Consider the following 14469-nt stretch of genomic DNA (forward strand, 5'->3'; position numbering starts at 1 on the left):
TGACACCTCGGAGCCTCGAGTCTGCTTCGGATTCTGGGTCTTCCTGGAGAGGCAGAGAGAGAAGGAGACACAGAATATTTGAAAAAGACACACACACACACACACACACACACACACACACACACACTGTGCGCGACCGGGGGGAGGGGCAGAGAGAGAGGGAGACACAGAATCGGAAGCAGGCTCCAGGCTCTGAGCTGTCAGCACAGAGCCCAACGCGGGGCTCGAACTCACGAGCCGTGAGATCATGACCATGACCTGAGCCGAAGCCGGACGCTCAACCGACTGAGCCACCCAGGCGCCCCTGAAAAATTGTAAGTGATATAAGGGGACCTGGCTGGCTCAGTTGGTAGAGAGCGTGACTCGATCTCAGGGTCCTGAGTTCCAGTCCCACGCTGGGTGTAGAGATTACTTAAAATAAATAAATACATAAAATATTTTTCAAGTGATATCATTGTTAGCTCTTAATAGTCTCAGAAGCTCTACTCATCACCCCTTCCTCCCCTGTCATATCTGCTTTCCCTCACTCCCCCCCCAACCCCTGCTGTCACTGGGTCCCCCACTGAACTTTGATCCCCATGAAGGCAGGGACTGGCTTAGTCACTCTGTTGTCTCCAGGAATGCCCAGCCCATAAGAGGAGCCCAAGAAATATCTGTCCATGGGGCGCCCGGGTGGCTCAGTGGGGTAAGCGCCCAACTTCAGCTCGGGTCGTGATCTCACCGGTTCGGGAGTTCGAGCCCCGCGTCGGGCTGCGTGCTGACAGCTCAGAGCCTGGAGCCTGCTTCGGATTCTGAGTCTCCCTCTCTCTCTGCCCCTCCCCTTCCCCTGCTTGTTCTCCTCTCTCTCTCTCTCTCTCTCTTAAAAATAAATAAATAAAAACTTAAAAGAAATATCTGTCCAATGATTGGTGGGCATGCGAAGGCAGAGATTCAGAAGTGTAGACGGAAACCGGGAAACAGACCGCAACCCACGGACAAACCGGAGGCTCAGGCAGCCCAAGGGGGTCCCAGCCCAGACTACCCACCGTAATACCCACGCTTTTATGAAAAGGAGCCTGGAAAATGGGTGTGGAGGGGGTAATGGGGACTCAAGAGAGAAGCTAGCAGGGAGCGGGGAGATAAGAGGCTGAGGTCACCGATTTGGAGGAGATAAATGATAAGGAGAGACAAGAATCTGAATTCTTTCCTTCGTGTGGGGCAAGCTCCCCTTCTGTTTCCCTGGGGGAGTAAAAGAACACCTGAAGAAACTCTTGCCTCACTCAGCTTTACGGGGCTTGTAAAATACCCGCCTCAGCTTTTAAAATATTTGCTAAGGTTTTAAAGGGGCGCCTGGGTGGCTCAGTCGGTTGAGCATCCGACTTTGGCTCAGGTCATGATCTCACAGTTCCTGGGTTCAGGCCCCGTGTCGGGCTCTGTGCTGACAGCGCGGAGCCTGGAGCTGCTTCGGATTCTGTGTCTCCCTCTCTCTCTGCCCCTTCCCCGTTCATGCTCTGCCTCTCCCTGTCTCTCAAAAATGAATAAACGTTTAAAAAAATTTTTTAAATAAATAAAAATAAATATCTGTTCAGGTTTTATTTATTTCCGTAATCTCTCCCCCCAACCCAACGTGGGGCTCAAACTCACGACCAAGAGTCTCTTGTTCTAGGGACTGAGCCCGCCAGGCCGCCCCCCACCTACGTTTTGCATTCACGTTTCTCATCTCCAGTCTTCCCACCTCCCCAGGAGATCTTACAGTACCTCTGGCCCATTTTTCCAGGGAAAACAGGCTTTCACAGAAGTCCTTGCCAGAGGGCACACAGCTCACAAGAGGCAGATTCAGGATCCAAACTGGGCCCCGCGTGATCTCCAGCATCTTTGAGTTCTTTTTTTAAATTTTTTTTTAACGTTTTTATTTTAATTTTTGAGAGGCAGAGACAGAGCGCTAGTTGGGGAGGGGCAGAGAGAGAGAGGGAGACACAGAATCCGAAGCAGGCTCCGGGCTCTGAGCTGTCAGCACGGAGCCCGACGCGGGGCTCGAGCCCACAGACTGTGAGATCATGACCCGAGCTGAAGTCGGACGCTTAACCGGCTGAGCCACCCGGGCGCCCTGAACATCTTTGAGTCCTTTCTGCACTGGCCCGGGAGGACCCACCTGAAGGTACCCTTACCAGCCTCCTGCGTGGGTCGGGAACCCACAGGGACCCTCCCCCAGCAGCCCTTCCAGCAGAGGCACCACGGAGGAGGGGGTGGGGGGTTGGCAGAAGGACAGACAAATGTCTGGCTTTTACTTCCAGGTCCCTGGGGAGCCACGTAGGGTTCTGAGAGGAGGTGGGAGGGTCAGATAAAAAGCTGTACGAGGGCGGGGACTGGGCAGTCTACTCGAAAGTGGGCCTCAGCTGCAGGGGTTGGGAAACCAGTGGAGGGCACACATGCCTGCCCCCCCATAAGAGTGGGGGTCAGATTTGCCAGGAAGATCAGAGAAGGTCCTGCCCGAGAGGGAGGATGTGAGAGAGAGTGGAATGCCTTGCCCTCAGGATGGGACAGAGACAGACTTGGGGTCAGGAGAGATCCAGACAGGCTTTGATGTCCCCGGAGCACCCCCAGCTGCCCCCCAGCCCCTGCTGGAGATCGGATGTCCCGGTGGCCCCAGTAGGAAGAGGGGTTTGCTTTGATCTTCCCTCAGACCCAGCCCAGGAGGACTGGGAGTGGGAGTGGGGAGGAGAAGAGGGGAGAGGCGGAAGGAAGGGGAGGGAGGGCTCCTAGAACCCAGGGAAACAGCCAGGAACTTCCTTAGATTCCTGGGGTGGCTTGGGGGGCCCAGGCAGCCTCAGGCAATCCCCCGAGCCTCAGTTTCCCTCTTTGTAATGGGCATGACAGCAGCACTGCTGAATAGGGTTAGGGGAGATTAGGCAGGTGAGGAGTCGACCCGCAGAACAGGGTTTCCCAGCCCAGGCACTGCTGACACAGGGCACCAGATCATTCTTTGTGGGGATGGGGGTGGGGGTGGGGGGCTGTCCTGTGCATCCCAGCACAGGAGCAGACTCCGGCCCCCTCCACGTTGCTACAACCAAAAATGTGTCTAGGCTTTGCCCAATGTCTCCCTCAGTTACCCTGAGAGGCAACCGCTCACTGTACTAGAAAATTCTCTGCGACAGGGGTCTGAAGCTGCATGGACAAAACCAGCAAACGCTTTCAGTAACAATGACCAGCCCGGCCCGGTTCTGAGGGAGAACATTAGTTATACATTCTTTTAATGTTTATTCATTTGGGGGGGGGGGAGGGGCAGAGAGTGAGGGAGACACAGAATCTGAAGCAGGATCCAGGCTCTGAGCTGTCAGCACAGGGCCAGACGTGGGGCTCGAACCCACAAACCTTGAGATCATGACCTGAGCCGAAGTCGCAAGGTCAAGGGGCGAAGCCACCCAGGCGCCCCTAAGGGAGAACATTAGTTAAACTCATTAAACCCTTACAAAGACCTCCTGGGGGGGTAGACTCAGTTATCCCACTTCACAGAGAGGCAGACTGAGGCTCAGAGAGTTTGTAAATTGCTCAAGCCACACATGAAGGGCTCAGGGCCACCTCCCGGAGCTTCTGAGGGTCCAGCAGCAGCCGGGGGGGGGGGGTGCCCCCTCCTCAGAGGTTTGAGACCCCAGCCCCCACACCCCTTCTTTCCAGCAGCTATGACCTGTGTGTCCTCATCCCTTCTTTGTCCTTCCCAGCAGCCCCCTTGTGTTAAATTTGTCCCTAAACAAGCCCGAGGAGGGCTGGGATGTCCTGAGAGAGCGCGAACCGCATTCTTGATTCTTCTGTGTCTTCCTACGTGCCCCGGAAAAGCAGTCCACGGGCCCCAGACAGCAGCGAGGGCTGTCACAGCATCAGCCAGGGCTCCTTAGACCGTGGTGGCCCCTGGGACTGCCTGACCACGCAGGGCACCCGGCCACGCAGGGGCAGGTGACGGAGCGAAAGCGGCAAGTGGCAGGCTGATGTTCACATCTTCAGCATGGTGGCGGTGCGATCATTCAACACAAGATGTGGCCTCACGTTGGCACAGAAACATACACGTGTACGTGTGTGTGTGTCGTGTCTGGCATTGTGTTTCCCCCACAAACGCAAATCAGTGGGTGGAAGTCCTAACTCCCCAGGACCTTGGAACGCGCGACCTCACGTGCCCATAGGGCCATCGCAGACACGCTGCGTTCGGGTGACATCACACGGGTATAGGGCAGTATTGACCCACTGAAAAGGGAAATCTGGACACAGACACACGGGGCGAAGCCAGGTGACAAGGAAGGCCAAGAGAGCGGGGTGGCACCTGATTAAGCCAAGGAACACCAAAGATGGCCAGTGACCCCCCCAGAAGCCGGAGAGCCTGTGGCACATTCTCCCTCGGGGCCTCAGAAACAACCAGCTCTGATCGAGTCCTTGAGGTTGGACCTCTAGGCCCCAGAAGTGTGAGGCGATACGTTCACAGTAGTTCAAGGCCCCGGTTTGTGGTGCTTTGCTGGTGCAAGCCCTAGGAAACGATCACTCTGTGCGTGTGTGTGTGCGTGTGTGTGTGTGTGTGTGTGTGTAGGAAAAGTTTTACTAAGAAGCATAACAAGCTGATAATGGGGAATATGGTGGATGCGTGGCGGCCTTAACTACACAGACTTTACTTCGGATTTCCACGTTATTTGCATCGTAAGATTAATTTCAAAAGCAAAGAAGCTTAAGCCATCCTTAATGGATCTTGTATTTCCAGGTCTGCAGGTTGGGATTCTCTTCCTGGCCTCCGACGACACAAATTTCCCGATGAAACGCAGAAATGGAGGCAAAGAAAGGAACGCACGCAATTTACGACTTTCGGCAGCCGTGGTTGCTGGTTTTCCCGCCGAGAGCTGGGTATTGAGAGGCCTTTACGTTGCTAAGAAAAAGCAAGGGGGCGCGCCTGGCTGGCTCTGGCGGTGGAGCGCGCGCCTCTTGATCCCGAGGTCGTGAGTTCAAGCCCCCAGGTTGGGTGTGGAGGCTACTCAAAAAAAAGAAAAAGAAAAAACGATTCGTAATTTGGGGGCTGAAAGGATCTGCTTTTGAAATGCACGCAGGATGTCAAGTCGAATCGGATAAAGGCTGCTACTCGTATACGTCGCTTGTTGGGGGGTGTGGGGGCGTGTGGATCGCATGAAATGGACTGAATCCATTGCAGTTTGGACTGAAGACGCTTTTGTAATTTTTTCCAGAAAATGTCCATGCCACGACATGTTGTTGTTTTTTTTTTCCTCGATGCCAAGGAGCTGCAAATTGCCTTCAAAATCGACCTCAAAACACTTCATTGCTTTTCGATGTACCAGAAGCCCCCCGCCCTGGATTTCCTCAGGTGGTACCTTGGGAGTGGGGACGACAGTTTCGAAGGCAACGCCAGGTCACTCAAGCCCAAGGGGGCGGGGCTTGGAGGGCGCGGCTTCCCCCGCCTTCCAGCGTGGACTTGTCACCTGGATTGTTTCCAGCCGAGGGGGCGAGAGGCAAGGGTGACCGACGAAGCAACAGCAGGGGCTGGATGGAGTCCGGGTCTGTCAAAATTCCAGGGCGCGGTCATCTTCCTCGACCCTGGGCTGCCTCGTAGGAAAACAGGTTTACTGAGATTTCATTCACGTGCCATAGACTGCATCCATTTAAGGGGTGCAATTCCGTAGTTTTTGGTATATTTATAGCTATGCAACCAGCACTGCGGGCTAATCTTAGAACATTTTGATCACGCCCGAAGAAACTCCGCGCCCATGAAGCAGTCTCTCCCCACTCGCCCTCCCCACTCGTTCCCCAGCCCCAGGCAACCACTCACTTCCCGTCTCTGTGAATCTGCCTGTTCTGGACATTTCGTATGAATGGGGCCACACACTTGTGGCCTTTTGTGGCTGGCGTCTTTCACAGAGCATCGGGTTTTCAAAGTTCACCCTTGTCGTAGCGTGAGTCAGCAATTTATTCCTTTTTATGGCTGCTAATAGTCTCTTGAACGAAGGGACCACATTTTGTCTATTTACCCATTTGATGGGACACGTGGGCTGTTTCTACCTCTCGGCTGCTGTGAATCATGCTGCTGTGAACATCCGCGTACACGTTTCTGCGTGGACGGGCGTTTTCGATTCTCTTGGGTGGATCCCTAAGAATGGGGCTTCCGGATCGCGTGGGACCTTCATGTTTATTTAGTGTTTCGAGGCGTTGCCAGGCTGTTTTCCAAGCGCTTGCAATTTTCTGCATTCACTCCTTTGTGTCTTCAGCAAGTATGTAGCGAGCAGCCATAGGGGCACTGCGCTAGGGGTTGGAAGCGTTAAAAACCACCTGCCCCTGGGGCGCCTGGGTGGCTCAGTCGGTTGAGCATCCGACTTCGGCTCAGGTCACGATCTCGCGGTCCGTGAGTTCGAGCCCCGCGTCGGGATCTGGGCTGATGGCCCAGAGCCTGGAGCCTGCTTCCGATTCTGTGTCTCCCTCTCTCTCTGCCCCTCCCCCGTTCATGCTCTGTCTCTCTCTGTCTCAAAAATAAATAAACGTTAAAAAAAAAAACAAACCACCTGCCACTTAGGCCAAGACACGACGTGCGGCTTCATACCTAACCTAACAGCACTTTCAACTGCCCCCCCAGAAACGTTAAGTCTTAAAGGATCAGTCGGGAACTTTCTCATAAGCACCAAGTAGGTAATTTGTCTCCTGGGCCCTCTGCACCTCAAAGAATGAGATAATCTGCATAATAAGACTTCCTGCTTAGAGAAGTGACCTTGCGTGGGACAATCCTTTCTTTTCTTTTGCTAAGAACCTCCTTGCCCCACCCGGCTTCCCATAGAAACCTTCCATTTTGTACAACTCTTTGAGCCCCATTCGCGAATCCCTTAATAAAGCCAATTAGCTCTTCAAATTCATCCCGTTCAATTTTTGTTCTTCAGGGGCCCCTGGCTGGCTCAGTCATAGAGCAGGTGACTCTTGATCTCCAGGTGGTGAGTTCGAGCCCCACACTGGGGGTAGACATTACTTAGATAAGTAAATAAAGCTTAATTTTTTTTTCTTTTGTTGTTGTGCTGTAGCAAACAAACGTGTGGAGAAAAAATAAGACAGGGTGGACGGGGGAAACCTCATCGAGAAGGTGACATTTTAGCAAAGACCTGAAGGAAATCAAGCCGTGAGCCTGGCCAATAACCTGGAGGAAGGGCACAGCAGGTGCAAAGGCCCAGAGGTGGGAATGAGTGAAACGGACATGTCTGTGTTTGAGGAGCAGCAAGGAGGCCGACGGAGGAGGCGGATGACGGCAGGGAGGTGATGTGGGGAAGGTGTGTGAGGTCTGATAGGACGTGGTGCACAACCAGTGACCCCAACTGTCATCGCGGGAGTAGGGCAGTCCCAGGCAGACCATAAGACCACGCTGCCGCCTGGGGCCCCCCAAAATCCCAGAGCAGAGGCTCCTGCCCCTCCATGTTAACGAGGTTCTTGCAGCCTTCCTGTCCCAGCCTCCTGGTCCTAACCATCGTGCAAGGTCCCCATCGCACAGGAGGGAAAGCCGCGCACGTCCCCGGGAGGCGGGGAGAGCAGCCCCTGCTGGCTCAGGGCAGGACGAGGCACAGCTGGACTCCGGAGGCCCTAAGTTCAGGGAACGGAAAGCTGACTTGCCCGCCAGGTTTGCAAGACACTGAGAACAGGTCCCACCTAGTCCTGAGGCAGGGGGCTGCCGGGAAGGACCTTAACCCTTTCCCTAGCAACCTGCCGCTGTCTCCATGACAACTAGGGAGGGGCCCGATCTGGCCCGGCAGGTCCGGGATCCCGCAGGGGCGGGGAGTCTCGCCTTCCCCGGGAGAGGAGGAACCCGAGCCGCGCCTACTAGCCCTTTAAGGGGCTCCGCCCTGCGAGGCCTCAAAGCGCCCTGATTGGCCCCGAGAGCGGCCGAGCGCAGCCGAACTTGACGCACCCGCCCGCAGCCTTCCCTCTCCACCTCCCACGCGGCCCGGCGGCCACCCCAGCCAATCGCCGGCCGGCGCGCCAACCCTCATCTGCATGGTCACACCCCAGGGAAAGACCGCACCCAATCCGACAACTCGAAGAGGCGGCATTAGCATGCCCGAGGCGGGGCGAGCGGCAGGGGCGGGCTCGGGGCGGTTGGTTGGAGCGTCGTAGCAGCGGAGAGGTCCGGGAAAGTTTCTTTGGAGGTGAAAACAGCCGCGGAACTCTGGGCCCTGCGAGGGGGTGGGGGCGCGGGGGTCCTGGGGCTGGGGAGAGGCCCCCCCCGGACTGGAGGAGGGTGGGCCCGGGCCTTCCGGGGGACCATCGCCCAACAAAGGATCCCCGGGGCGCCCGCCCTCGAGGGCCTCCCCGCCCCTGGATCCGGCCCCCCCCACCAAACGCCCCGGGCCCGGCATTCCGGGGGGCTCCCCCGCCGTCGGCGACTCGGGCGCCCCTCACTCAGCCGCGCGTCTGCCTTCCAGGTGGGGCCGGGAGCGGCCATGTCCCACGGCTCCAAGCAGCCCGGCGCGGCCGCCGCGTGAGTGCGACATCCCCTCCCCCAGCCCACTCGGGGCTGCAGCCCAGCCCCCGCCCGCCCTGTCGGAACTCCTGGACCCCCGTCCCCCAGGGTCTTGACTCCCCCCACACACACCCGGGTCAGGACCTCCCCGGTGGGTCCCCGCCGGCCTCTTCCCCCACCCACCCCTGCCACTCCCCGGCCCAGCCCCTCCCAGGGGTCTCTGCCGCCCCTCTTGTGCTCCTGCCCCGTCCCGCGAATAATGACCCCGTCGGACGCCTGCCCCCAGGACTCAGGCCCCCTCAGTGCCAGCTCCGCGGTCGGGGGTGGAGGTGAGGGTGGGGGTGACCCTGGCGTCCCGTGGCTCCAGGCCGGCGGGCGGCAAGGCTCCGGGACAGCACGGGGGCTTCGTGGTGGCTGTCAAGCAAGAGCGCGGCGAGGGCCCCCGGGCCGGCGAGAAGGGGTCCCACGAAGAGGAGGTGAGAGTCCCTGCACCGTGATGGGGGGGAGGCCCTGGGTCTCGCCCACCGCCTGGAAGCTCCACCCCGGGCCAGATTTGAATTCGCTGTGGCTCCGCCCACAGCCCAGATTTTCCTCGCGGATCTGAGACCCCCCGCCCCGTGCCGCATGCCACGCCCCCAAGGGGGATCCTCAGTCGCTAGGTCCGGGCCCCGCCCATCGCCCAATACTGCCCTGTGGGAGGCACCTTCCCATCGTCCTATGGGCCTTTGCTCCAGCACAGAAGCCACGCCCAGGCCAGAGACCACACCCACAAGCCCGCCCCATCCCTGGGCCGAACCCCGTTGCAGATGCCACGTGCCCCGCCCCTCCGATCCCTCACCCCCGGCCGGCGCTCCCCGAACCCCCCCCTCCCCGCCTCTCCCAAACCTGACCCTTCACCAGGCCATACCTCCAGGCCCTCGCTCCTTGGATAGGCCCATCCCTCTAGCCCTGCCCCAGCCCTCCAGGCCCCTCCCAACGGCGCGGTGCGGTTCTGCAGCCGGTGAAGAAGCGCGGGTGGCCCAAGGGCAAGAAGCGAAAGAAGATACTGCCGAACGGGCCCAAGGCACCAGTCACCGGCTACGTGCGCTTCCTGAACGAGCGGCGCGAGCAGATCCGCACCCGCCACCCGGATCTGCCCTTTCCCGAGATCACCAAGATGCTGGGTGCCGAGTGGAGCAAGCTGCAGCCTGCAGAGAAGCAGGTGGGACGGCGGGGGGCGGCGGAGGGGGCTGGCCCAGGACCACTGACCTTCACCCCGACCCGCTGGACACTGCTGAAGCCACCCCCGCCCCCAAAAGGACCCTTGCTTTGTTGGGCCCTTGCTTCTGCCTGAGAGTTGACCACCCATGAGCTCTCCCCAGCATGCTGAAGCGAGCAGGGGAGGGTGGCAAGAAGAGACGTAAAGTCAATAACTAACGTGGATATGTCTAAAGAAGCAGGGGTGGGGGCTGAGGTCTTATGCAATACCTTCCGAACTTCAAATCCTGGTAATTAACTGAAAGTTGCAACAACATCACGGGAACAAAAAGCACCACTGGTTTGCACCGTCTAAGTGGGATTTCAACCAGCAGAATGGGTTCGGGAGGGCAGTCCAGCCCACGGATGGGAGCCTGTGGTCAGAAGGCAGGGAGTGGTTTATAAAGGCGGGAGTCTGGGGGGAGGAGGGAGGTCTCTGAGCAGCAGGCTGAGAAGCCAGGTTTTCCCTGGAAAGGCGGGCGGTAGGGAGCTAGGGGCAGGTTGGGCACCGTGAGCTGAGTGATGGAGATGGCTGTGGCCTTGGAGGCCTGCCGCCCATGCCCCTGGGCCCGGCCGAGCCTCCTACCGCCCGCCCCCCCCCCCCACCAGCGGTACCTGGATGAGGCCGAGCGAGAGAAGCAGCAGTACATGAAGGAGCTGCGCGCCTACCAGCAGTCAGAAGCCTACAAGATGTGCACGGAGAAGCTTCAGGAAAAGAAGATCAAGAAAGGTGCGAGGGGACCCAGCCCCCCAGGCAGCTGGGTCCGGGCTCTGAGTCAGGCGACCCGGGCAGACCGCCCCGCCCTCCATGGGGCTCTCGTCCCATCAAGACGAGAGACCCCCTAACCAGACAGCTGTGAGTGAGCAGGGCCGGGCGATGCGGACGTGGGGGTACGCAGACACTGGGGGGCCCAGGCAGGAGCCTGTCCCAGGATGAGTAAGGCTAACACGGGGAGGGGAGGAGGGTATCCCAGGCAGGGGGAACGGCACTTGCAAAGCAATGTGGGGGGTCCGAAGAGACCTGCCAGGCTGATCCTGCCCTCCTCCCTCCCCAACTAGAAGACTCGGGCTCTGGGCTCATGAATACCCTCTTGAACGGACACAAGGTAAGTGCCCCTCCTCCAAGGACAGTGCCTGGGCAAGAAAGGTCTGGAGGTCTTTAGACCCCTGGGTGAGCCAGAACCAACCTCACACTCACCGGAGGAAGCGAGTGTCCCGCCTCCAGGCAGAGGTGGGACAGCCACATCCTGGGAATGTTGTTACCCAGATGGCCAGAGGAATCCCTCCCAAGCTTCAGGGACGTCCCAGAGGGGTTTTGGCTGCCCTCTCCCCCAAAATCGTCACCTTGTCCTGTCATCCCAGGGTGGGGACTGTGATGGCTTCTCCACCTTCGACGTCCCCATCTTCACTGAAGAGTTCTTGGACCAAAACAAAGGTGAGCACTGAGCAGGGGTTCTTGGGGAAGGGGGTGTTGGGAGAGTGGGTGGGCCCAGGCGGGAGGTAGCAGGCCCCCGGGGAGGGGGGGGGGGGCGGGAATTTACCTCTCCAAGCCGAGGTGCCTACGTCCCCGCAGCCCCCACCCCCGGAGCTGAGGTGTGGGGCTGGAGGCAGAGCAGTGACAGACGGCCAGGCAGGGGGACACAGCTAAGGCAAAGGCCCGGCACAGGGAAGGGAGGTAGCGCCAGGCTCTGATCCGGCTCCCCCACGCCGCAGCGCGGGAGGCAGAGCTGCGGCGCCTGCGCAAGATGAACGTGGCCTTCGAGGAGCAGAACGCCGTGCTGCAGAGGCACACGCAGAGCATGAGCAGCGCGCGCGAGCGCCTGGAGCAAGAGCTGGCGCTGGAGGAGCGGCGGACGCTGGCGCTGCAGCAGCAGCTCCAGGCCGTGCGCCAGGCGCTCACCGCCAGCTTTGCCTCGCTGCCTGTGCCGGGTGCGGAGGCCCCGCCCCCGCCCCGCCCCGGCCCCGCCCCCGGCCCCGCCGGGCCGCCCAGCCCACACCCTCTGTCTTCCGAGCTCCGCCCCGCCGGCCCACGCCCTCTATCTTCCGAGCTCCGCCCCGCCGGCACCACCTCCTGGCCCCGCCCCCGCCGGCCCACCTGGCCCACACCGTTTATCTTCCGAATCCCGCCCCGCCGGCCCCACCCCCTGGTCCCACTGGCACCGCCCCCAGCTGCTTCGGGCCTGGAGCCCCGCCCCCGCGACCCGCCAACCCCGCCCCCGGCCGTCCAACTCCGGCTCCGAAGGACCCCTCCCCTTCCCGAGCAAAGCCCACGCCCACCGCCCCCCTGCCTCTCTGGCCTTCCACGCTCTGGCCTGAGTCGACCTCGGTTACCTCCTCGCCAATTTGTCCCCGCCTCCCCCACCGCGACCTCGCCCCCACCACTTTCCATTTTCTGACCCCTTCCCTCAGCCGACCTGGATCTTTCTGGGTCTAGACGTCTTGATCCCCCACCCGACCCCACTGACGCGCCGCGCCTTTGGCCCCCTCCCCGGGACCCTGCCCTTGCAGACCCACCCCCCCACCCCCCATTCTCTGACCTCCGCTTCCGGGGATCCCCGCCTGCGTGGACTGCCGCGCTGGGCTCCCGTGACCCGTCCCTTCTCTCCAGGCACGGGCGAGACGCCCACTCTCGGCACCCTGGACTTCTACATGGCTCGGCTGCACGGCGCCATCGAGCGCGACCCCGCCCAGCACGAGAAGCTCATCGTCCGCATCAAGGAGATCCTGGCCCAGGTCGCCAGGTGTGTGCCGGGGCGAGTCCCGGGGCTCTGCTCAGTCCGGGGGGGGCGCTGTCCGGCCTGGGGCTTGGGGGGGCTGCCTGGGGCTAGACGTGCTTGGCGGGCCCCGTGGAAATGACTGGATCTCACCCTCCACCGTGGTTCCCGGAGTCTGTGGGCGCTGCCGGGTGGGATCCGGCCGTGGGATCTAATTCCGAGGCCACCGCCCACAAGGGAAGCTACCAGGTGGGGCTTGTTCGATGCAGGGGGCCGGTGGTCGGACCACTGTGGGGCGCTGATGAGGCCGGGTGGCTAATTCACACTGCCGGCTGGGATGTGCCCGTCCCTCTTGGCCAATGAGATCCACTGTGGGGTGGGGGAGGGGGGCCTAGGACTTCCTACAGCCGCGCTGCTCGGTGGGCTTTTCTGGGTGGCTCCCGGGGGCCTGGATTAGGTGGGATCGACCCCAGGCCCCCTTCGTGGCATCTGTTTGGAAGTGCCGAGGGTTGGCGGCTGGCCTGTAGTGACCCCTGGGATGGGAGTCGGGGCTGTTAAATGGTGGGGGTCCCCATCACGAGTCCCCCCCCCCCCCCCCTCCTCTTTCCCGGCACAGCGAGCACCTATGAGGGTATCCGCCGCCCCATGGATCCAGAGAAGACCAAGCTCTGGTCACGGCCCCTTCTCCCCACCATGGAGGAGGATTGGGGGTCCACCTTTTGGGGCCGTGCCCAATCCTGCACCTTGGGGGCTCCAGCCCCCCTCAAATTAAATTTCTACAGCCTCCCTCTAGCTTTCAACTTCCCCAGCACCCCGAACCCAGAAAACCACCTGCTGTACGAGGCACATCTAGAACCCAGAGCCCCGAGGCCCAGCAAGGCCTGCTCACCTTGCACATCACATTACAGGGACATGGGGACACCACACACGGGCCGCGTAGCCCAGGACACGGGGGGGCCCCACGGCAGCTTGCACATCCAATGTGGGGAGGGACGTACCTACTCTACCGGGTCTTGAGGACCGAGCCCTGGGACACAGGAGAGAGAAGAACCCACAGCTGACACACTGGGACTCCCAGCAGGTGCTCCCCACAAGCGCCCCCACGTGGGCGCGCAGCAGGGACAAGCCTATACTCCAGGCGGGGCCCCCTGCCTGTCACCCCCCAGATTCCTGCACCCCAGCGCTGGGGAGGCTGGTACCGACCAGCCCTCCCTCATCCGGCTGAGGGGCCCATGTGGAGGCAGCCTCTGCCTTTGCTCAATCGGGACTTTTTAAATAAAAAAAGTGGAATTTGAATTCCAGGTTTGTGGACTTTGCGTGAATGTGTGTGTTGGGGGGCAGAGGTGGGCCAGAAGACGTGGCCCCCAAGACGCCCCCCGCGGCGTGTTCCGGACCTGCCCTCCCCCAGCGCCTGGCAACCCCACCGACCCACTGAACTGTCTGAATTTGCCTGTTCTGGACGTTTCTCACACATGGGGTCACGTGCTCTGCGGCCTTTTGGGTCCGGTTCCCTCCCCGAGCGTCCACAGGGCAGCGGGCCTCCTGTTCGCCGCTGAATAACATCCCGGCGCGTGGACGGAGTCCCCGGGGTTGTCCATTCACCCGCCGATGGGCATATGGGTTGTTTCCGCCCTTTGGCGGTTGTGAACCCTGCCGCGACCGTGTGCCTCCGGGCGTCTGATCGCCTGCCCGCCGTCGCGCGGGGCTTCTCCCCGGGAGTCAAACGGCTGGCTCGCTGAGCGATCGTCTCCGAGACCGTTCGCGTCACGGAATATTGAAGACATCTCGAAACTTCGGGAGGAGCATTTGACAAAACACCCATATCGTGGATCGAATCGTGTTCCCTCAAAAACTATGCTGGAGCCCTAACCCCGGGCCCCGAGCATGTGACCTTATTTGGAAATAGGGTCGTTGCAGATATAATTAGTCAGGGTGAGGTCATCCTGGAGCAGGGTGGACCCCTGAGCCAATATGACTGGTGTCCTTATAAGAAGATGAAGATTCGGACACAGACTTGGGAGACAGCCACGTGACCACCGAGGCAGAAATGGGAAAAACACAGCT

General features: G+C 60.2%; 1 protein-coding gene across 2 annotated transcripts; it reads left to right on the top strand.

Moving 5' to 3' along the window:
- The first annotated feature begins 8073 nt into the window (after nt 1-8073).
- Nucleotides 8074-13716, top strand: HMG20B (high mobility group 20B). 2 transcript variants are annotated; one of them, XM_019430906.2, is made up of 10 exons: nt 8074-8141; nt 8418-8473; nt 8823-8931; nt 9453-9656; nt 10301-10421; nt 10751-10797; nt 11054-11126; nt 11405-11620; nt 12300-12432; nt 13022-13716. In XM_019430906.2, exons 2-10 carry the CDS (start codon nt 8436-8438, stop codon nt 13032-13034), a joined length of 954 nt encoding a protein of 317 aa, XP_019286451.1. In that variant the 5' UTR covers nt 8074-8141; nt 8418-8435; the 3' UTR covers nt 13035-13716. The 2 variants fall into 2 exon arrangements, with proteins under 2 accessions (XP_019286451.1, XP_053754083.1); XM_053898108.1 differs by lacking the exon at nt 8074-8141 and having other exon boundaries at nt 8166-8473.
- The last annotated feature ends 753 nt before the right edge of the window (nt 13717-14469 follow it).

Source organism: Panthera pardus, unplaced genomic scaffold (genome assembly GCF_024362965.1).
Source record: "Panthera pardus isolate Hobbes unplaced genomic scaffold, ASM2436296v1 HiC_scaffold_8, whole genome shotgun sequence".
Classification (NCBI taxonomy): domain Eukaryota; kingdom Metazoa; phylum Chordata; class Mammalia; order Carnivora; family Felidae; genus Panthera; species Panthera pardus.